The sequence below is a fragment of the Nanorana parkeri genome, unplaced genomic scaffold (assembly GCF_000935625.1).
Source record: "Nanorana parkeri isolate BGI_ZX_2015 unplaced genomic scaffold, ASM93562v1 scaffold87, whole genome shotgun sequence".
Lineage (NCBI taxonomy): Eukaryota > Metazoa > Chordata > Amphibia > Anura > Dicroglossidae > Nanorana > Nanorana parkeri.
The window spans coordinates 369,663-394,890 of NW_017306355.1; the positions used below are offsets into that span (position 1 = coordinate 369,663).

General features: G+C 38.9%; 1 protein-coding gene across 1 annotated transcript in view; it reads left to right on the plus strand.

Moving 5' to 3' along the window:
* The window catches only part of UNC5A (unc-5 netrin receptor A), a 315,219-nt gene that overhangs the window by 242,394 nt on the left and 47,597 nt on the right, over positions 1 to 25,228 (plus strand). The window contains exons 4-9 of the mRNA XM_018552406.1: positions 6,185 to 6,288; positions 11,424 to 11,604; positions 12,273 to 12,440; positions 13,529 to 13,693; positions 22,140 to 22,325; positions 23,955 to 24,230. Of these exons, the coding sequence (XP_018407908.1) occupies positions 6,185 to 6,288; positions 11,424 to 11,604; positions 12,273 to 12,440; positions 13,529 to 13,693; positions 22,140 to 22,325; positions 23,955 to 24,230 (1,080 nt within the window). The remainder of the gene's footprint in view (positions 1 to 6,184; positions 6,289 to 11,423; positions 11,605 to 12,272; positions 12,441 to 13,528; positions 13,694 to 22,139; positions 22,326 to 23,954; positions 24,231 to 25,228) is intronic.

The following is a 25,228-nucleotide window of genomic DNA, read 5'->3' on the forward strand; positions in this document are numbered from 1 at the left end:
TATAAAAAATCTTTTTAAAAATACTAAGTAAACAATTACAAATATTTTTAAATATGTACTTACTGAAGGTACACTATACTTTTTTTTTTTTAAATAGAAATAACGCTCTCTTTTGGCTTTACATCTCATTTGGATCACAGGAGGATATTTAAATATGTACTTACTGAAGGTAAACTATACTTTTTTTTTTTTTTAAATAGAAATAACGCTCTCTTTTGGCTTTACATCTCCTTTGGATCACAGGAGGATATTTACTAATGTACTCCTGTGACTCAAAGTCAGCATATAGCAGACTAATGCCCCCTGCAGCTGGTAAGGATTCCAACAATATTGTCGGGATCCATCCTGATCTATCCTGCTGCCTGATTGACAGCTGCCTCTCTACAGCCAGAGTAATCTGTGCCCGCCTCCCTGTCTGTCCCTTCAATGAGCGCTTCAGGAACAGAGAGAGGAAGCTCTATGTATTGGAAAGAGTATACTTTATTCTCCCAATACTTCTCCTTTAAATCATAGGCCCAGTTAAAGTTGCTTTCTCTGCTACTTTTATCTTACTGTAGCCTTTCTAAAGAAAAAAAAGGAACAGAACAGGAACTGGAAAATGTAGATCCATGCAAAAGAGGGCTTGCGGCTATCTACACCTGGAAGTGCTGGGCCCCATCAGCTACAAGCTCTACTTAGCACACCCCGGGCAGACCCTGTTCATAGGACTCACTGACGCATGAATGCCATATACATGGGCACTAAGCTTTACTACTGAGCTCAAAGGGCCAGATTTTCAAATGAAGTGAGATGAAGTGGACTGAATATAAGCAAACAATTGTGCAGGGACATTTGAAGAAACAGAGCTTTTCTTAACAGAGGTTGGGTATCTGAAGCGAACACAGGTTCACTGCACTCTAGCTTGCTTTAAACTTAAAGTAGTATTAAATCCTTGAAGTAAAGTTCATTCTTCCCTTCAGGTCCACCAAGTGAAGTTTAAAGTGCAACTGAAGCCAAAACATTTCTTTAGTTATGGATAGAATGGAGAAGGATTAGAACAGCTGTTGGGTTTTTATTGCTGTTTGTGTCCCTTTTCTGCAGATTCACCACCTCTATGTGTACTGTATCTGTCATGACAGATGCACTTTAAAGTGATATTAAAATCAAAAGGTTTTCAAGCTATTTCAAATGCAGATTAAATAATTTACTATAAACGCCATTCCTTGGTGTTGCAGAATCAGCTGGTCTGCTGAGCATTGGCACTAATATCCTGTTTTAGGGTGGCTCCTTTACTTTGCATGGTCCTATGGAACCACCCTTGTGTGTGCTAGTAAACTGTCTGTATATCTTCACAAACACACAGGCACAGCAAGGCAAAGCACTCTCCTGCTCCCTGATCTACATTTCTTCCTCTTCCCTTCTCCATGCTAGTAGATGGAGAGCTGCTGGAGACTGCACTATGCCTTGTGAACTTGCACTGGACAGGAAGTCCAGGAAAGTGAAGCTGAGAGACATGGAGCCAGCTGTTTGGGAACATGATGTTTGTAAATGCTTGGGAAAATATTTAAAGAAATAATTTGGTGGGCAATATGTTTTTATGATCCGGTATCATTATTGAAAAAGGTTTGAGAGATTAATACTACTTTAAATCAGGCCCAAACACTGTTAGACCCCATTCACACTGGGCGATTTGTAGCACGATTTCCACTAAAAAAATCACTCAATTTAACTTGTCCAATGCATTTTAAAGGAGCTATTCACATCTCACAGCTCAGGGCCGATGCACCTAGCGGTTGTGTTCGAAAGGACGGACGGAATCGCGGCGGGAAACAGCAGGATCTGCCCGGTGCGACTGGGGTGCCATTGGAAAATAATGCCACCCACAGTGCGATCGGTGCACACCTAGGCGACTTGATTTTGATGTAGCTCAGTGTGAATGGGGTCTGAGTCAATAGGCTAAACTGTATCACTATGTGCTATGCTATGTTCAGCTACAGCATTCTCTGATTACCCTTATATACAAAGTCAGCATTAGATTACTAACCGCTACACATAACCCATAACATTTGTTGTATAATCCATCTTTTGATTGATGTCTGCTTGATTTGGTTAGAATTTGGCACAGATGGCTCACTTTATGACAGAAGTCATTTAGCTTCTTGTTGATGGTGAATATGAGATGAATATGCCTGGTATGTGAGACAAACATGGGATAGCTATGCACTGTATGCAGTGCTTTCTAGGTAACATTGTCAGGCATGATACATTTTAGTAGACATGCTCAAGATATCTGGTTTCTATGGAGACCTTAAAATGATTTTATAATGTTTGTGCTTGTTGAATGCATTTAAAAATAGCATCTGTCACTAGCAATGTTCCGGGGGGCTCTTACATGGAAGAAGTTAATCACTGCACATCAGCATTTTAAGCAAAGAGATTAACCCTTATCCAGTCAGTAGCATTACTGATCAACAGACAGATAACTAGCATCTTCTGCACAGGACCTGCCCTGTAAAGCTTGGGTTTAAGGTAACTTACTCCACTGTTCTCATACCTACTACACAGGGCAGCCCTTTGTAGGCATTAAGAGATGGAAACAAAGGGGTGACATTATACATTCATTTAAAAATGGTTTCCTGTTACACGTCCTGCTTATCAGGTTTTTAGGTTTCTCATCTATAGAACGATCTGTTGCGCTTTTAAAATTGCCCATCCATGAAACAGTTATTATGTACCTGAACACCTTTCTACGTTTTGCCAATGCATGTGTAGTGAGAGGATTGCTCTATTTTTCTCTATTTTTCTTTGGGGAGGAAGAATTGCGATGCTGACAGTGATCCTGCGCTTTATCCATGCAGGGTAAGGCAACAGGTTCACTTTAACTTAAAGTAGAATTTAAAGTGACACTAAACTCAGGAGTCAAATCTTAAAAATGCATTCAAGTACCTTAAAGTGACATTAAAGGCTAACATTTTTTTACCTCCCCCAATGTTAATTAAAGCACTTACCTTAAATGATGTCTCCTAATCCGATCTTCCTCTTCTTTCCTGTCCTTTTCAGCCTTCTCTCCAGCGCTGCTGCGGGTCTCTGATCCAGCGCTGACTCCTCTGTCCTTGCTGGCACTTCCTGTCCCACGGTGTCTGCACGCTGTCCATAGACTTATCTTGTGTCTCTCCTCGTCTCCCGGCCAAAAATCCGAACTGCACATACGCTCGCCCCAATATGCTTTGTGTCTGCCCGAGAATTTTCGGACAGTAGCGCACGGCGAAGACACAATTAAGTTTAAACCGCTTAAAGCGGTTTTTTTAGTTTTTTTACTTTTTGCATATATCTACTGCTTGCTACCATGGGTACCAATATTAGCCACTTCCAAAAGAAAGGACAATGTCAGCACAAATTCAAAGATGATTTGAGGATCTACAGTCATGCAGAAACAGTTTTGTTAATAGTTAAGGTACTTGAATGCATTTTAAGGTTTATCTCTTTAATATTGGGTTTATTCAAAATGCAAAGATCAGAAAGTTGGGATGTACATGCATATGTACTCCATTAATGATGTCATGGAATTTCTCAGATTGAGTTTGCAAATGGTGACTGGAGTGGACCATACCTTCATAATGTCAGTTGAAACAGCCTCTTGTAGTCTCCATCAGGAGTTGGTGTGGCAGAGTAGCAGCACAGAAGCACATTTGGTATACAAGGACAAAACGTTGTCACCTTATAAAAGAAGGTAGTTGAACAGGTACCTTCATGGCAGACTCCCTTGTTCCAATAAAAGCTGTGAATTTAAAAATACTGAAAAGTACTTCTGAAATAACATCAACATAGTAAAGCCTATCTAAGATTTTTGATGTTGGGTTTAAATATACATTAACAAAAAAGGTTTATTGGGAGTATTTTCCAACACAGCAGACAAATTGCTACCAATTAAATAATTTTAGTGGTTAGCACTTCTGCCTTGCAGCACTAGGGTCCCTGGTTCAAATTCCGGTCAGGACACTATCTGCAAGACGTTTGCATGTTCTCCCTGTGCTTGTGTGCGTTTCCTTTCACACGTTTGCATGTGAGATTGGGACCTTAGATTGTAGGCTCCTTGAGAGCAGGGACCGATGTGAAGCGCTGTGTATATTGTTGGTGCTTTATAAACCTATAATATAGTACCTGTAATAAATAAATAAACATCAAAGTACATGAAAGTGAATCTTTGTTTGCAGGCCTGAATACTGTTAGTAATCCATTTTAGTCAGTCACATGAAGTAACTTCCTACAAATGTCAACACAATTTCATTTGAAAGTTTACCAAGAGCAGTAACCCATAGCAATAATTATATTTTATGTTTATTGTTTTGGGGCTTTTGCAATTAGGCACCAGCCCCCGTACACTGTAAATGCTGGCGTGTTCCTGATAGCAGAGAGCCCCAGGTGCAGCGTAAAGCTTTATATTAAAGTAAATGGCTGTACTATGTAAAGCCACATATGTGGCTGGTGCCTATGTGCAAGAGTCCTTGAAGAGTTTATTTTTTATTTTTTATGAAAGATGATTGCTGACAGGTGCTATTGATTTTTCTACTTTGTAGATTGTCTTTTCTTTATTTCCCAGTCCTTTAATTATGTTAAATGCACCTGTCACCGGTCACACAAAACTGCGTTACCATTAGTACCATTAATATTGTTCCACCCTAATCTGTCACGGCAGCCCCCCAAAAACGATGTACAAATATCGACTTCTGAAAGTTGGAAATTCTATATTGCTAGGCACACTTAAACACCCACCTCCCTCATTCGACTATGCTCAGGCAGTGTCATAGTTCACACATGCACTGCGCTCTGCATTGAGGGAAGGAGGAGGGAGCATATACATGTGCCCCATACCTGCCTGTTTTTTAGGTGGCTGCCACAGCAGATTAGAATGGCAGGCACACTAAAGGTACTCTGTGGCTGTGGATATTGCCTAATATGTATCTGCTAGGTCACTAATGGTGTGATTGTCTCAAAGGTTTGCTTTAAAGCCCAACTGAACTTTCAGTTTCAATCAGCTAAATATATACCAGGTTCATCAAAGCAAAATGTGTTCAAAGTTTTACTGTTTGTTTTCTGTGGAAAGCAGACATAGCCTGAATAAAAAAGCCTGCTCCTGTAAGCATGCTGTAGAAAAGGAACCTTGCTCTCGGTGGAAGCAGTGATCTCTTTGCAGAGGTACGGCATGCCCCCTGCCGAGTCAAAGCCAGAGCTCTCCAATCAGCAGGCAGTATGAGCTATGCTGATTTCAGAGCTATAGGTCAGATTTAATAAGGGACATGTCTGAGCTCCGCAGGGAGAGCACTGTTTCTGTTTTCCTACAGAGAGCAAGGGTCCCCTTCTGCAGCTGCTGGCAGAGGACAGGCTTATTTATTCATGTTGTACCTGCTTTAGAAAAAAAAGAAACTAAGAAAGAAAACGATCTGTACGACATTTAACGCCTTTTGTTATAATGCACATGGAATGTATTTAGCTGATTTAAAGTAAAAATAATTGGGCTTTACATATAGCTTACAAAGGGGACAATGAACTCCAGAAATCGCCCCACGCAGCCCACTATGCTTTCTGTGCAGTGGACTGTCTGCAATGGCAATACCTGGTGTCTGCACTCTCCCAGCGGTAAATAAAAGCCTGTATTTCCTTTGCTCAGAACATGGTTGTCAGGCTCCTTTTAGACCACTAAATGCAAACAAGAGAAGACAGGTAAGCAACGAGGTGGCCCATGTTATTACTGAGCTGGTGCATTTTGCTACAGGGTGCCAGTAGAGCAGTGCTATGGGGGACTGTGCATCCTCACATCAATTTCTGTCACTTGCAATCTAGTTGTTTGTGCTGTAAGCCGGAATGCAGAAAGGAGAAAGAGAAATGTAGATGAACAGGCTAAATGAATGTGGAATTCAGTTTATTTTAAACCTGCGTACCCCAAGGGGAGGGGAAGGCACTGTGTATACATCCTTCTCTGTCACTCTCTATCACTGTCACGCTGTAATGTGTGGTTATACAGAGCTGGCAGGAGTAGCAGCGGAAAGCCAAAAGGCACAGGCTGGTTTTATTCCTCTCCGGAAGCGCTCCCAATGTCATACTACTGCAGTGCTACCTGTTATTATGTGTGCGCATATCTAGTCTAGATTTGCACTGTTAACTCCTCGCTTTATCTTTCACTTGCTTTGTTTGTTTCTTTGTTAAGACCTCAGGAAGAATTTCGAGAAGGAGCCTGTGTCGAGGGAAGTGTCACTGGACCAGGAGGTGACTTTGTTATGTCAGCCACCTGAGGGGATTCCTCCTGCAGAGGTGAGCTCTACAAACGTGTCACTAAGCATTACTCCCCTGCGCTCATCCCTTTCACATAACAGGATGTCAGGGGGAGTGCGTGACAATTAGTTGTCTTGTTTCCTGCCATCTATCACTTCACAAATTTGCAAGTGACTTTATCTGCTCTTCCAACAGACAGGATAATATAGATTATTTTTGTAATTATGTAAACACTCTGTGTTATCACAGATCAGATAAGCCCAAATTGTGAGCTTATTAAAGGATGCCACTATTTAAGGGCAATGCTGTGCATAGTTAGTTTAGGTTTTTATAACATTACTGAATCATCCCTTTTTTATGTTTTTTGTTGGTTATTGGCTAAGCAAAGCTGCACAAATAAATGTCATTATTATAGCCCGGTTTGCTCAATTATGGGGGGCAACTTGATTTTCTTGATGGATGTTCTTTGTTGTTGGCTTCTGGTCCCCCACAATAATTCCAGCCCCCGGTAAGGCTTGCATAAAGCATATGGTTTGATGATAAGCACATTCATTTTTATGACACGATCATTCTACAGATCAATTATTATCTTCTGACCTTCATCTCATGTCTATAGGCCACATTAGTTCCCCTCTTACTAGATCTCTACCCAGAAGCAAAAATTGGTAAAGGACCTAACCATCTTCTATTAAACATGGCTGGTGTTTTAATGATTCTTCTTCATTGCTAGGCACTTTTTTTTTTTTTTAAGTACATGTGAGAGTGTTTCCTTTAATAAGCCACTGTGTAAAGGGGAGGTCTGGAAGGCAAACATCTGGAAGGCAAACACAACCAATTGGCCCTTTCATGGAAGGGACCGTCTCCTTTGGGCTAAAGAAAGACAGCACACAGAGTGGCTGTGGTACTGCAGTGATTTGTGGCCATGATGAAAGGTGGGTTTTAGAGAACATGGTTTATTGTAACACACCTTTTCACATATACAGTATATGCCAGAAAAAGTGGATTGCAGGAAATGAATTGTAAACAAGGAAATGCTATATGTGCTGAGGAAGATGTCTACTGTTCAGTAAAAGTCATATGAACTCATTTAAAAAAAACACTAAATAAAATATCATGGCATCACAAATAATCAATATCATTCAGCATTCTTTAATTTATAACACATTTACAGTTTTGCATTTTGAGATTCCTGCGGCAGGAACCTATGAATCCTGTGGCAGGAATCCCGGATTGCAATTTAAAAGAGATTGCTGTCACCCATTTTAGGTAATGATCATGCATCCAGGTACAGTGATCTATTCCTAAGCTCCTGTAATCATATTACATACAATTATATGCGGAGTACCAGCAGACTGCCACTTTCCAATGCAGCCGCTGTCACATGATCAATAACTTGAACAAGTGATAGCTGCCACTTCTAAACAGCATATTTGGGATTCCTGCTGCAGGAATAACAAAACGCACCTACTATTTAGGTGTGCATGAAGCCTTAGAGGCTTAAAGAAAAATAGATGATGGAATATTGCAAGTCTTAGCTTGGAACATATAGCTATATCACACCCAGCAGCTGTCACTGATTGCAGATCCAACTTTGACTGAGGTCTTGATTGGGGAGCATCTCCACTTAGGGCCACCAGCCCAACATACATTATTTGTACCAGTCCTCCCTTGTCTTGTACCTTGATTTACTGGTTAGAGAAAATTGCAATTTAGTAAATATCTATGCTTACCAATAACATTATTCCAGTACAAAGGAAGGTTCACCATAAGGCTTAACTGATGGCAAGTGTGAGCTGGCTTACTCTTCAAATTCAAGCACAGACGACAGTCGCTCTAGCAAATTGTGCAGATTAATAGCTGCAAATGACTTGCAGATTGGCTTTGTGCCTTGTTACCTTCATTCGCAGAGCATTACTTGCTGCTTAATCCTGAAACTCTCAAAATAAGCTGTGTGCATATCCATAAAATGGAAAGATCCAAAAATGAATTTCATTTTATATGCTATCAAAGGAAAGGACGTTTCTCTAATAAGCCCACTAGAGGCTCAAACAGCAAAACAGAAATAATACAATAGAAAAGCATGTGATTGAAATGGAATGCTACTTTATACATCACAGCATATATTGTGAGTATACATCTGGTAAATAAAAGAAAAATAAGTTATTCTCAGGCCACCACACTTCAGCAGCATCACCGCTGAACCTTCTGTACTTATTGTAGTTACACATAGCACACTTAAGAAATAAGGTAACGCAAGGAAAACTGAACAACACAATTGATAAAGATGCACAACATAATTAATAGAATTACATGATAAAGATTTTCACTGTAAAGAATGCCCAAAAAAACCTTAACCAAGCTGAATCCAAAGGAAGAATTCACATACAGCTTTAGCTAGCCATTATTTTATATTACCGGAGCTTAACAATGGACTCGTTGATTTACAGCACATATACTGTATATGTAGACCTTGACTTTCTTTATGCAAACCTTAGAATCCATTGTGGGAAACATGTAAAACACATTTCGAGTTACTTTTTTCATCTCTAAATGTGCAGACATTATGTCTTTTACAGCAAATAAAATGCCCATAATGCACAGCAAATATAATTTAGAGAGCTTAAAGATTTAAACTGTTCACTAATGCAATTACTTTTAAGAATGAACTGAAAGAAAGATATTCATACCATTGTCATATAAGATAAAGCCATATTTTTTTCTGAAGCAGTATTTTTTTCTGGCTTCAGTGTGCTCATCTTTGAAAGGCATCCACAGAACTCAGGAAAGCCCATTTCAGTTTCATTGAGAAAAAAGATATTTCCTGCTTCGGGAAAAATACTCTAATGTGGAATAAAATAAAGGGAGCTATAAACACATAAAAGAAACATTATTTTTTAATAGAAATATATTCACTCAGATTAAAGACACATGTTAAAATGACTTGTGCTCAAATGAAAATGTGTTTTTTTACATATTTTCTTTTATTTGTTCAGTGCTAAAAAAAAACCACAAAGCATTGGGTAATGCAGCTGCCTTCAGGTGATTGGACACTGGTAAAACAAAGCTGTAAGGTCCCATATTATTCTACCCCTCCCAACCAGCGTCCGTTTTTTCCTAGTGTCCTCAAGTGTTACAAACATATTCTCTCTGCTCTGAGAGGAGATATCTGCCTTGGGATTTTCTCAAGATAATTCTACTATCGAGTCTTCTGGCTGCTACATAGCCATTGAGCCTTTTTGCAGCTTCCAGATTAGTTGACTTCTCGGGACAGTTTTGGGGTATTGTACCTGGATCCCGCCAGATGAAGGTCGGTCTGTAATGCTGCTTCACCCACTACATCATCCCACTAAAGGCATTCATGGTGCAACATGATGAGTTATCTGTAGGGTACTATAAAGGTTCAGGGCTGTGGCACTTCCTGTCTAGCGGCCCTGACCCTAAACACCCCTTTGAGGGTGAAGATCTTTATGGGACAGCTGTGCCCTGTGTGGACCCCACAGTTCTGAGCTCAAGTTCTCAAGAGGTTAACTAATGGAGTGCTGGCTGCATCACTTTTGGTCACAGCTGGCAGCAGGAGCAGATTGGCTGCACTACATTTTGTAATTGGTCTATAGTGTTACTGTGCAGGCTTCCTCTTCATTTTGTAATTGGTCTATAGTGTTACTGTGCAGGCTTCCTCTTCATTTTGTAATTGGTCTATAGTGTTACTGTGCAGGCTTCCTCTTCAGCCCAGTACCGGGGCTGTCCTTGCAGTTTTGTTGTGCCGGTGTCTAATCACCTAAAGGTAGCTGCATTACCCAATGGTCTAAGAATAACTGGAGCCTGTGTGCTGTAATGTACTCCAAGAAAAGGATTTTACAGTTATGACATAGGTAGAAGGTGAAGACTAGGCTTCTTTTGACTTGGTTTCCTGTTTCTTCTAACTGACTGTTGTGATAAGCTCAAACTAAAACACAAGTGTATGAGTCAGAGCTGTGACTTAACCCTTATAAGGTCTGAGCTTTCAGTCAGAGAGAGTTAGCCTTAAGGCAGGGAGCTACTGCTGTGCTGCCTCTTTAGCTAACCCGTAGTGCACTCGCAGTCCTTGGTCATGTAATAATGACATCAGATGACAGCTTGTTCTTATGGTGCATGCGCAGTATTCACTAGCAATACTAAAACCAGTTATAGGTCATTATTATTATTTTATTTTTTTGCATAGCCAATGGTGGCATTTGATTTTCAAACCTATGCTTAGTTGCTTTTCCTTTCTTATCTGCATTACAAACATTATACCTGGAATGTGATTGGTTGCTGTAAGAATCACCTCCACTTTGCTAGAATTAATTTTCATTAATCGGTCATATTTTTACCTAATCCCAGCACTACCATGCAACATACATTCTTAATATACTACCAGACTGGCTTTAGAGCAGGGTAAACAGTTTTTACAAGTCTTGGTGGCGTAAAATCAGGTGTCATTGCATAATCCTTGCAAGTGACAACAAAACAGTAAAAGTGAGAACAGACTAGAAACTATTAAGCAATACAGTGCTTTACATTTCAAAATGATAAAGAACTATCTAAACATCTAAATTGATTTTCCCTTTGCTATCATTAAAACGTCTTCATTGACTTCAATTCAGTCAGTTCTGGTATTCATTGCATTATCATTTTGTTACTCAGAGCAGCATTTTAATTAATTACATTCCTTGGTAGACAAATTGGTCCTATGAATGCAATATAAGTAGATCCAAATGGGCTAAGTATTTCTGAGTGATTGACTTTGATGTGGTATTTTGGCAAAAACAAAAAAGCTTAGATAAGCCTGGTAGATGTTTGCAAAAGCACACTCCAGCATGCATTTTTAAATAGGTGAATAACAGTGAAGAGCTTTATCGTGAAAGGAAGCTGTGCAGAAATATTACTTTGATCTTTAATAAATAGGACCCTAACTGTCATTCTGATCTCTCCTTCTGATCTTCATATTCCAGTAGCCGATAAACACATAACAGGTTTGGACTCACCAGCCTTACAATTTACAATTAAATGAGTTATCTGGTATATTGCAGCTATGAGTAATGAGTACTGCTTAATGTATAATTTTATTCCATCTGTATACTTTTTTCTTCTTTTTTTTCCATGTCTAATCTACTCCCATACTGTACCTTTCCTCCCTTTTTCTGTATTTTAAGGTGGAGTGGCTTAAGAATGAAGATGTATTGGATCCTGAATTGGACTCCAACCTGTTCATTGGGACAGACCACAGTTTAATTATAAGACAGGCTCGTCTAGCTGACACAGGGAACTACACTTGTGTTGCAAAGAATGTAGTTGCCAGACGGAGGAGCAACTCAGCGGCCATTACTGTGTTTGGTGAGTTTCCTGCCTCATGATTCCATATGTGAGAGAAGAGGTGGGATAGTAAAATTTAAAGGTTTTAATAGGCTCACATAAGCTCTGTTAATGGGTTTGACAAGCTATTTATTCAAGGAAAAATGTGTTTTTGCTTTTTTAGTCTAGAGATTGTAAGAGAGGGGGTACCTATCAAGCTGCTGCACCAAGATATTTCAAGTAGGGTAAAAATGAAAAATAATTTTAAAGGCATTCTCCACTTTGGATTGTAAATTTGCCCCTACTCAATACTCCTCCATGTAGTTAGAAACAATTGCATGTAAAAGCTGGACCTTTGTTCATCTGTTGCTTGCATTCCATCAGAATGGGAATAATAATACCCTATAGTAAGCCTTCGTCTCTTTATTGTATCACTCCAGTTGCATGATTTTTGCTGATTGGATCTTCTGCTTTACACAACCAGGGCCATCTTTAATAATACTTGGATGCATTATGCCTTATTCATAATATCCATCTCTGATCCTCCACTGGAGTCATAGAGCCATATGGCTATTTAGCCTACAAAAAGAGAGCTGGTTCTTTTGTCAGTTTTACTATTTAAGTTATTAATTAGTGTTCAGATTTGACCAGGCACCCTTTCGTCTGTAAAATATGATCTCGGTCATATATGTGCATGTGCTTTTTCCAAGTTAATGGAGGTTGGTCATCATGGACAGAATGGTCTCCGTGCAGTACAACCTGTGGAAGAGGGTGGCAGAAAAGAAGCCGAACCTGTACCAACCCCACACCTTTGAATGGAGGATCATTTTGTGAGGGTCAGAATATCCAGAAAACAGCCTGCACAACCCTATGCCCTGGTAAGATTGGCTGCCGTTTCCACATTTTAGACTTATTTAATAGCTGTGCGAAGCAACATCCAACTTATCGCACAATGGCCTTCAAGTTTAACTCTAGCCAAAACCTTTTCTTTTGTTTTAAATATAATTGGGAAGGGTTAGGGCCTCTATCAAATTTTTATTGTCTTCTGTGCCCCTTTTGGAGAGATTTCCCATCACAACTGGTCAGGACAGGAAGTGAAGGTAAATCACTCCAATGGGGCACACATAAAAAGAAAAACATATTATATTATCAAGACTAAAGAATAGATCTTTGACAGTGTTCTATTGTTGTCTGTGCCTTCCTGTCCATGTGTCAATATCACCTTCCATTTTTTCATAGGGGCAGGAAGTGTGGGAACATTTCCCAGGTGAGGTCACAGCTAGATATTACAAAAACCTGATAGAATTTCTAAGTCTTCCCTAATCTTCCCAAAACTATAAGACGTTGGGCTGGAGTTAGGCTTTCATTTGTCTGGACACTCTAAACTGTGGAAAGCTGGATTCAAGGATTACCAATCAGAAATCAGCAGAAACTAACTTGTAGCCTGACACAAAATGATTATAAAATAATCATATTTATGACAGGCTGCACATTCAATTTTGCTCTGTCTCAGGATGTATGGACATGGCACAGGGAGAGAGCATGATGGATAAATTGCTGCTCAGACATAAAATGCTGAGCTTGATACAGTGTGATAATGGAGCACATGATGAGAAAAGTGCAGGTGTGTAATAATAAAGAACCAGAATAAAGCATTCCTATACTTCTTAACAATGAGTAACTCAGTGGAGATAACTATGCATCTTGTTGTAATGGATGGGAAATGAGACACCTTAATGGCAGTGTGAGAGATTAGTTTATTCTGCAGAGAGACAAGCAAGAGAGAAATAGCAGTGCAGGTTGTAAGGTGGGTTGGCTCGAATATATATAGGAAGAAAGCCCCTGGAAAAGTTAAAAGTGATATGCAGTATATGTGGGTCTTAGTACTTGAATAAGAGGGAGAAACTATTTTAGGGTGCACTACATGTTTTCAGTGTGTATTTGATTTTGTTTTGCTGGTTGGTAGTGAGCGGAGGATGGACTGAGTGGAGCTACTGGTCTTCTTGTACATCAGACTGCACCTACCGGAGAAGTAGAGGTTGTACTCAACCTGCTCCACGCAATGGAGGGCAGGAATGCCCAGGACTTGACACAGAGACTCGAAACTGCACCAGTGAACTCTGCATGCACAGTAAGTGTCACCACACTTGTATCCATAGTAAGTGTCACCTAGTGCTGTCAAAAGCATGCCAGATTTGAGGTCCTTCACTATTTAGCTTGATTTGTCTAAGATACAAATTAAGTATCACTTTCAATAATTACACAGTGTAAGTGAGAGGCCACAGAAGTAAAGACAGGCTTATGTGACCTTCTTGAGTGCAGGTTATCACATGTTGGAAACATCGGGATTCTTTACTGTACTCGCCCTAGAATTTAACAATTGACAAAATCGGATACAAAAATTCAGGTTGACTTTATTTCTGGCAATTGGAATGAGGGCGGAGTCTTTCATTTTCCGATAAAGAAAGTTTGTTGCACTCCTCACTGGAAAGCCCCGTATTCGGGGAAGGGTGCTTGGAATGGATGGATGGTGCAGCAAATTGCATATGGTATAGGAGAGATGTCACCAGCACACCAGATTCTTTCAAGGGTAATCATTTGTGAATTTATTGAAACACTCATGTCAAATAAACATTGATTATCGTTGAAGGCATCTGGTGTGCTGGTGACATCTCTCCTATGTCTTTCATTTTCCATCCCTGATCATTAGAGTTCTGTCTGGCTATGTCTATCTGCAGAGATTTCAGAAACAAATACTGATCAGCATTTTTACCCCCATAGCCAAAACCTTTTTGGACAGTATTTGGAAGGTTTAGAACCTCTGCCAATTTTTTATTGCTGCATTTGTTCCCATTTGGGAGACTTCTTACATTCTATCCATTTGACAGACATTCAGATATTCAGACATAACAGGGTGTCTGACAGAATAGAAAGTTAGGGGAAATGTCTCCAGAGAGGACCCAGGCAGCAAAAAACAAACAAACCACATTATATAGCAGAGTATAGTAGCAGAGCGAGTAAGTATATAGTACATAGTGAGTATATAGTAGAGTAGGTAAGATTTAGATATTACGTCATAAATGTATTGCTATCTGTGTTCCGATGTACTGTCCAGGTGAGAGCTGTCAGAAGAAGAAGTAATAGAAAATCTTTCCAAAAGGGGGCACAGAAAACAATAAAAACTTATGTTATAGTAGCATTAGAATGGGTTAGAACCTCCATCAGTATTTAAAATCTAACAGAAACATATCCTAAACAGGAATACAGACATAATTTAATGCTAAAGTCCAGCCTTACATTTTTAACCACACTTGTAGTAAGTCCTCTCCTGTGTTGAAACTGAATACAATCAATTCCCCATGAACCTGCATCTTCACAATATAACCATTTGAAGATGTAGTAGCTATCTTGAGCCCACCTTCCTTTCCTCCCTGGACATCCTCCATCATCCTTCCATCACTGCTCCCCTGATCCATACCGTCTTGGTTCCCTCTCAAAGCTTTTATGTTTCTCTGCCATCATTCGTTTGTTTCTAATCATCCCCATCATGGGGAAGAACACTTTCCCGGCATCACTTTAACCGTGCCTGCAACCAGTCAACTAATCAGCTGGCTGCACAGCTAAAGTCAGCAGAGCCCAGTGGCCAGCAGGGACAATCAAGCATATCTAAAAGAATGCTGGGGATGTGTTCGTTCATAAAATTCTTTAAAAAAAGATCCTATGCAGAAAGCTGGGATTTTTGCAGGAGCTCACTAAACCCTGGCAGCATACAGACCCAGTGATTACAACACCTGGCCTCAGTACAACAGATATTGATTGGCATACAGTGCTAATTTACAGCTTTTTATGTCTTTTTCTGCATGAAACTTTTTGAAAAAAACCCAACATAAAACACAAATCCTCCCCCAAGAAACATGGCTACTGCTTCCATGAAGAGATGAAGATTAGTCCATTTATTGAAATATATTTGCCACTAATAGAACAAGTTATTAAATATAGTCTCATTCGCCACAGAAGTTCTAAATGAATTTGTCCATCTGCTGCCGGTAACGCATTGATTTCTGTCCCTTGTTCGGTCAGTTCACTCATGATGTACAGTATTTTATCCTGACTTCAAAGGGAATTGAATCTGCAAATATTCTATACTTATTAACTTTGTTCCCTCCATGGAATCTGCTCTCCAGAGACGTAATTTCAGCTGCGAAAAAAAGGGTGATGTTTCATGTTTCTGGATCAAACCACAGTTTTGCTAGAGGCATTCCTCATAACTTAAAGATCGCTAACTCCAGGCTGCGGTTTCTTGAGGTACTGGGTATTTCATTTAGGCATCAATTTTGTTGTTATTGAAGTCATCAAAGATTGCAAACATATCACTTAAGAGCATTGGATATGCATTCAGAAAGGAGAAATAAATATGGAAGACTGTACACTAAAGAACATCACTGATGATATTGTAAAGAAAGGTGAAGTGATGGGTGCAGTATTCGGTACTAGTGGGCTATTAATCAAAGTTGCGTCCCAGCAAACAACCGTTACATTGGTTTGAAATTCACCATCAATTTGGAAAGTGAAATTAACTCTTTTGCTACCAGAGCAATCTTTTTTTCTTACACACATATTAAACTCTGCAATATGAAACTACTTAAAACCCCCAAAACATTATATGTTTTCTGAAAGCTTTTAACTTTATTGCTATCGCAAGGGGGCTACCAAGCATTGAGCAGGTGACATGCTTTTTATGGAGGCATCAAGGGTCCCCTAATGTCCCTCCTGCCCTCTGCTTCAGGTAATCAAGCACAGACTTAGTCTACTGTTTACCCACTGATTTTGACAGCCTGAACCCAGAAATTCTCAAAGCTGAGCGCTTACTAGTTCACATTCTGCAGAGGACTGGTTTGGGGAATGGATATTCCTTAATATTTCTGCTCACCATCCTGACAACCTTTCTTGTGGTCCCTGGCTCCCAGAGGGTAGGGGGGGGAGGATGGTACACCGCAAGTGCTATAAAAGTAATAGGGGTTATTAATCTTCAGCCACCTACAGGTAGATCACTGTTACCTAACAGTCCCGATCCTGCTTACAAAAATACTAATAAACTCATGGCTGTGGCTGTATTGCAGCTTGCCAATCCTTAGATGCTTTTGTTTTCTTTTTTTTCAGGCTTTTTTCTTTAGTTTCACCCAGTGATCCTGCCAGTAACACACTTCCTGTCCTAGGGTGATAACACTGCTCCTCAATAGTTTTAGTACAGTGAGTGAGCATTGTCACCCTAGGCCAGCAGGTGTTTTTGGACTACAGAACACCTCTCCTCTACTATCCTCTACAAAATAGTTTGTTCTGTAGTCCATAAAGAGAACTGTGAACAATGCCTACTGATAACTTCCTGTGCACTCTACCTTACTGTTATCAGCTCACAAGATTTCTAGAGTCAATAGGTATTTTTTTACTTATCAAACCGATATAACAAAATGTTTTAATGGTATATTTAACAGACCAAAAGGGAGCAAATGAAGGAAGTTTATTGTCGGGGTTTCCATACATTTTTACTGCCAATATTTTCTTAGATGTAGCTATCTGTGAATCATCCTTATGGACAAACAAGGAGCATATAGCCATAAAGAATCATGATTAATTAATTCAGCCATGGTAAAGTTAAGGCCAACTTGACTTAAGCTAGCTACACATATAACAATTTCCATCAATTTTAACCACTGGGGATTGCAAATATGATTGAAAGCAATCACAAGAACTTAAGAGTTTGATTGACCCCCAGAATTTGGTCAAGCGTTAGGCCAAAACGTAGCAATAAATTGACAGCTTCAATAAAGAATAAAATGTATAATCAAATTGAAATTGAATCAAAATGGAAAAAAAAACTACAACAATCTTGTAGAGTGGTCTACAATTTTTGTCACATTTAATCAGTGTTATTTCTATCTCAATTCTTGCCAGAAAAAGCCGCCATTTTATGTATTTGATTGCTTTGCTTTAGGCCTCACTTCTGTTAACAAATTCTTCTGCAGATATGGCTATACACATGCATAGAATGCATACAAACTGAACAGATGCATGTGACTGCATTTTCCCTACTGAGTATTTAACTGGATCGTGAATGGGGGTGAAAGATGTGTGTTCCCCGTTACAGTCCTGGCAATCTGCTTCCCCAATAAGAGTAATTCTACCAGGGGATTCTATCTGCATCCACTTCTTACAACACCGCTGACATCACAGCCTTGCTTTAGCGCCAGTATGCAATTCTTGAATCAAAAGTTCATGTGGTGTGTTCAAAGAGCTGGGAAGCTTATTCATAATATGCAACACACTGTACAGCAGTCTTAGAACACCTTGACCTATTATACACCATGGCATTTAGTCAAGAGATGCTTTTGAACAAACCACAAAGACTTGTGCTCCAATTTCCACTCAACCTCTCCGCATTCCAGCACTGTCCATAGCCTCCTCCTCAGTCCAGATCTGCCAGTCCTCTTTGGTCAGAACAACAGTCATGTCTTTCTGCTCATTTCCCATTAACCCAACCTGTCATTTACACACTCTCTAGGGCTAACAATACTCCACGGTAAATCCTGGAATTCTGCTTCATAGGAAATCTATATTGTATTTTGGCCAATTAATTTTTAGAAATTTTTAAAGTTTACATGTTTATAAACTGTTTGAAATATTTTTAATTTTTAACAAACATTTAAAAGCAGGGTTCATGCAAGACCCTCATGACACTAATTAAAAAAAATCAGTACTGCATGTTTTCTTTCTACCAGATTGTGTTAATTGACTAATTAAGACATCACATTCTCTCCTAGCAGATAGAAAGTGAGGTGTCCTTTTTTGACTCATTCAGGTCTTATTTTAAGCAATAATCCCTATCTGAGAATTCAGAGAAATCCTGTTGTTTCTTAGATCGCCATCTTCTGTCTGAATATGGTAAATATGAAATAATAATGAAAAAGAAATAAAGTATTTCCTTTTTGCTCTTTCAATTCAATGCAAAACATCTACATTTACATATTAATATTTTTTTTTCTAGTAATGTTTAATTAAAAATATAAATTATTAATATAAATTACAATAAGCTGCTCTTATTTGTTCCCGTTCGGTCTGCTAAATATAACATTTGAAAGAATTTTATTATATCTGTTCAATAGGTGAAAAGATTACCTATTGTCCCTGCCAGAAATCTTGTCAGCTGATAACTTCCTGTGCTCTCTACCTGTTCTGCACGCCTATCAGTAACATTGTTTCTAGCTGTGTTTATAGACTACAAACGTGTTATGGAGAAAAATAAAGGGAAAGTGTTCTGTAGTCCTGTCTTAGGGAGACAATGCTCCTCCTCCATAGCATGGTGAGTGTGTGTTGCTACTCTAGGACAGGAAGTGTGCAACTTAAAGAATTACTATGTGAAAATAAAAAAAGAAAGAGAACTATTGCAACCACTCCATCTGAGGATTAGTAAGCTGCAATATTTTATAATTTTGTTCTTGGGTTTAGATCTCATTTAAGACCACTATTTTTTTGTCTCTTGGGTCGCCTTAAGCTTGCTATTGTAAAAAAAGATGTTTCATTTACCTGGGTAGTTCATTTGTAGCCAGCCAGCTTTACATTTGCCTGTTCAGATGGTATCTGTCTTTGTAACCCCTCTTAAAATATTTGCTTAGTTTAATCAGTGATAATTTATGATCTATCTAAGCAGAAAACAAGCCAGATTCAACAAGGATAAATCATTGCCTAATGTCTGCTGTAGTGGAAGAGTTAAACGACTTTTACAAATTAATTAATTCCCCCCTTAAAACTTAATGCTGATTAAGGTCCCCCCAGGGACTGGATTGTTGATTTTTCTACTAGCTAATTCATTTTCATGCAGCCCTAACCATGACTTTGAGCGCTGGTAATGTAGGTGTGTTCCTTACATTGCTAAGTTACTTGAAGATCAGGAATAGCAGTCTGGAAATTGAGACAAACGTTATCAAAGCAAATTGCAGGTACCATTTCAGGCTGGTTGTGGGTTGGCTGCTGCAAATCCATGGTCTCCTATTATTTATAAATGGAAGTAAGAGATCCCTGATGTAGCTATACCTTTGGACCTAATGCACCTTTTCCCCCTCTCTGTGATATTTAAGTGCAGGAGCAGCACTATGAGGATACAATAATGATTCTCAGGCCAATCTCCAACTATCTCTCATTTGAAACTCCCCTTTACTTCTCAGTTGTCTCACTGTTTGGTCTGACATATAGATGTGTATAAAAAATGCACAATTAAACCACCAAAAGTATTAGACTACACTAAATCTTCTATCCAACCTCTAAATGATTCTACTTGGTTTTTTGGTGGGGGGGTTGGTCTATTATTTTCTTGGAAAACCGGAGAAAATAAGCACTTATGGATTTAACCAATCTTTTTTTGCAATGGTGTATCCTGTACTTAAACAATTTTGCATACCTCCCCACTTTCTGAGATGATAAAAAAAGGAAACCTTTTGGCACAATGTATTTATGCAATAGACACGCCCCTGCCATGTCCCCAGATATGCGAACAGTTAGCATTTATATGCCAAAAAGTGTTGCTTAAGCCCAGAATTGTTGTTTTCCACCAAAAATATAAATAAATTCATGTGACATTAAAATAGAAAAAAATCATATTCTGAGCATTATCGTTATCTATAAACCACATGCGACATATTTATTAATGCAGTTAATCTGACATTCACAAAACATTCACTGCAGGTGAATCTTCCAGATGCATGGATTTTAAATGACAGTGAATGATTCACCACTAGTGAATGTTTGTTGAAAATCACATTCAATGCTTTCTAAATAGACCCCCAAAGTGTTTAGAATACAGTAGTTTTCAAGACAATGGTCATTAGAGGCAATGTAAGGCAGTGATTGGTGCTAATTACTCAGATTTGGACACCAGTGCAGTGCAAAGAAAATGTAATATAGTGTATACAGCAGTGTCCATCTCTCTGATACAGGTAAATTCTTGAACAAAGTACTGACATTCCAGATCAGGAAGAGGAATGCATATTTGCTTAGCTACCTGTCAGATCTGATCCTAAATTACAGGCAGTGCTTACAGGGCTTTCAGCTGTAATGTTCACAATGTAAAGTATAAACGACACTTTGAAAGCTTGTTTTGTGCTAGGCTGATGTTAGATGAATGCATTGTGCTCAGTGTGTAATGCCATGGTTTACTAGCAGGGTGGACCACAGTATGGTCCAGTCACATAGGAATGTATTGGTGCTTCAGCCACCCCATGTGATAGAACCACAGAGCATATCATTTGTTCTAGTGTGAGAAATGTGATTTGGAGGCTCTGCATGCCATACATATATAAAAGATTATGTGAAGCAGTGGTGTTGCTGATATAACTATTTACTGTGAGTTACGTACAAGGAGTACACCCTACCGCTCTGTTCCTCTGTTTTTTATCCAAGTCACAATTGTGCACCAGTCTGTACCATTCCCTTTTGCTGGTAATCTTGAAATCCCAAAAGTGTACCATTCATCATTTCTGTAGTACTCCTTCTTGCATTTAATTTGTTACCTGAAATGGTACTTTCATCACTCGAGTACCAGTCTGTATATATCCCTTTAAAAGCAGGCCATTTTCAGTTTTCCTCACTGTGATAGATTGAGTGACATTTACTCGGTCATGGAACACTGTCCCCAAATGAGTATTATATCATTTTTTTAGACAGATAGAGCTTTAATTTGGTGCTGTTTAATAAACTTTAATGTTTTTTTCTATATAACATTAACATTTCATATATAAACATTATACATAATATTTTGGAAAAAAAACCTTTATAAAACATATACATATCATATCAAACATAAGACAGTAAGAAAACCATTAACATTACCCCTTTATAGAAAATAGACCCCCCAATGTGGTCTAATTTTTGGCACAGTTGTTTTGGAAATGAGGAAACATGGTGATATTGAAATCATTAAAACATGAAGGTTGGATAATGGTGCACCCTAGTTACAGTGCATCATTAATGTAAAGGTCATACACAGAGGGAGGCTAGGTCATACACACCATTAATGAGTACACTGGCTGCCCATGCCTTTTTCCTGTAGTGATGTCTGCATTGCAGAAATAAACATCCACCACTTTGCCAATCAAACACAGCAGTAGTGAAGTGATTAAAGTGTATCTAAAGGTAGAGCGGAATGCTGGAAATTGGGAATGCCCCAGCCACAACTGATTGGGCTGAGAGGAGGGGCGTCACTGTCACTAACAGAATTGCGTGGGCTTGGATGAACTCGGACAAACTGGGTTCCCACCAAGCCCACACACATTACTATTCTACAGAACAGTAAATAAAGGGAAATCTCTCAAAGGGAACACAAACATTCGATAGGGGTTGTAACCATTCTCTACTTTTTCCAAAATGAATTAAGTTTGGGCATTAGATAAAAAGTATATCTGCATGTGTTCTAAAACTCAGTTACAACATTACGGTATAAAAATTAAAGGCTGGTTTCACTTTCAGGTAACTATGTCTTCTGCAAAATAATTAATTTTGTCTTATTTCCATTCCTTTGGGTGCTGCAGCTGTGGGCGCTCCCGAGGACGTCGCCCTATACGTGGGAGTGGTGGCAGTGGCAGTATTCCTAGTGCTGCTGCTAGCCGTTATATTGGTGTGCTGGCGTAGGAAAGAAGGTCTGGATGCCGATGTGGCTGATTCCTCCATTCTAACAGCTGCATTTCAGCCTGTCAGCCTCAAGCCCGGCAAAGCAGGTGAGGCCCCTCGGGATAACACAGCATCTACAAAATGTATTCTGTTGTTATTAGAGACATTTGTTATGTTTAGCAAAAGCAGTATGTGTGTACTAGTAGCACACACTCTGTGATTATAATACCAGAGCAAGATAACATTAGGGAAAGACAGGCAAAAATTGTAAGTGCTCATTGGCTGGCTGCCTAATGTTAGCTTAGACACGAATTAATGCCTTTAAAAAGTCATTTTGACTTATTTAGGGGGAGTCACACTAATTTCCTCCGGTGTTCAAATTAATGGGACTAATTGTCTTATTAAAATATATTATTTTGACTTATTTAGGGTGGAGTCACACTAATTCCCTCCGGTGTTCAAATTAATGGGACTAATTGTCTTATTAAAATATATTATAAACATATAATATATACGACAGATACTTTGCAACACAAAGTATTATATTATGGGGGATTCAGTGTTACAACTTGTGTTAATTACAAATGTCAGCATCTTTTTCTCAGTTAATGAATTCTCATGAATTTTGCATCATTTCAGTGAACCTATAAATAGTAAGTGTTTCACCCTATCACTCAATGGTGGAAGACAGCGATCCACTCCAGAAATCACCACATGCCACATTGTCTGCTATAGACTGTTCTCCATCACACTTGTAATGGTATAGTAGGAACCCAATTTCAACCTTTTCTGGGTAAAGGCAGAATTCATTACCTTAGTAGAAAATGCTGCCATTTTTATTTAAATCATTGCAGAATCAGAACTCTGTTACTTTGTAATTTTGCTAGGGCAGGTCAGAGAATGATGGAAAATATTTTATTGGATGTTATGGGCAATACACTTATTTTCCCTTCTGTTTTTCTTATATAAAACATCTTTATTTATGCTCTACAATCTTAGTGGTATTTATAGATAGAGAAGGCTCCACTATTGAAACTTACTTGCCTCCAAAATGAATGCTGTACACAGAAAGGAAATGCTAAGCAACTTTCCCTGTGGCCTGAATCACGTGATATGTAAAGAATGCCAAAGGACACTTTCTTACAGAAAGCAGACCTTACTGAGGTAGCCCTAGATGCTTTGTTGATGGGCATTGAGCTTTTGTTGATGGTATCACTTTGACATCAGTTTAGGGTGCTTCTGCGATCATTTAGAATTCACAGATGGGTGCATTTGACACGCAGTTGACCTCTTTTTGACCTGCATTTGACCTTCTTCAATAGGGTTTTGCATTCCTATAGACTCGAATAAGAGTGCAAGACTCATTTGAAGTGAAGAAAAGCCCATGGGCGCAGGTCCTTGTACATATGCAACAGGAACAGGTATCCACCACTGAGGGGTTACAAGGGTTGGGAGTATTAAATGTAGCAGGTGGTTATTGAGTGTTTAGGGAATATGCCACCTTGTGTTTGGAGGAGGCATAAACGTGCACCAGGACCTAGGAATATAAAGGTACACCTCTGGGTATGGTTATTGTGTATACTAATTAAATAGACCTATTCCCCTAAACAACATACACAAATATTCCTGCATGTTCTAAAGAGAGAAAGTTAAATTTAGTAATCATTATATTTTTTAAACAACTGTATACAAATAAAAATGAAAAACTAGATGCAGCCTTTTCTTATTTGAACTAGGTCAGGCACACCTGCTGACCATTCAGCCAGATCTTAGCACAGCCACGATGACCTACCAAGGATCCTTATGCCTACGTCAAGATGGTGGAAATAAATTTCAGCTAACCAATGGACATCTTCTGCCACCTATGGGACCAGGTATACCAAGGGAACATAGCCACACTTTGCCACGTCTTTCCACACAGACCTACTTCCGCACCCTGCCTCGTGGATCCAACAATATGGCATATGGAACGTTCAACTTTCTAGGAGGACGTCTTAAGATCCCAAATACAGGTATGTACTAGACTTGCTGTCTTCTCCACTGCTGTAATAGCTGCAGACCAGACACAGAGAAAACATTTTTACTAGACTTCAGACTGCTACACTGAGTAGAAAGGACTCGGCAATTGAACACTGCCTCAAAAAATTATCTGAGCTTGATACCAGTATTGAGTCTGTATTGTATTCATTATATTCATTTTTAAAACTATATATATATACATACATATAGATACGAGGTGTGATCAAAAAATACAAGGAAAGTTTAAATTTAAAAAAATGTAATTACAGTAAAGTACACATTGCCATTAATCCCCCTCAAAATACTCCCCCTCGCTTCAAACGCACTTATCCCATCCTTTTTACCACTTTCTAAAGCAATTCTTTAAGTTCTCTTTTGTGAGTGTCTTTAGTTGTGCTGTTTTGACTGCCTCGTTGTCCTGAATCAATTCAAAACGTTTGCCTTTCATGGTCATTTTGACTTTGAAGAGCCAGAAGTCACACGGTGCCAGACCTGGTGAATAAGGTGGATGAGGACACACCGTAATGTTTTTATTTGACAGAAATTGCCATACCAGAAGCGATGTGTGACATGGAGCGTTGTCACACTTTAAAGCACACCTATTTTCAACCATAGCTCACAACCGACTGAACAAGTTGAAACTTCTCACACACTGTTACTAAGGTTTGATGCACCGCTTATCATATTGAAGATCCCTGCCTGATTATTGGATAGCACTCGGCAGCAGCATTCACAGTATTTTTCGATCACATCTCATATATATTATACATATATGCAATCAGTTTTGCATTTGTAAAAAAGATAATTATTTAATAGTACTTTTGTACATATCTCACAAAGTTTTATTCTGAAGTTGTCCTAGCTTTGTATTTGTTTGGGATTAAATCTAGATTTATTATATTTATTTTACCAAATCAAGAAAACAATTGGTTGGAGATAGCCTTGACGCGTATTAAATTTCTTCACATAGCACCCTTTTATGCATTTAAGT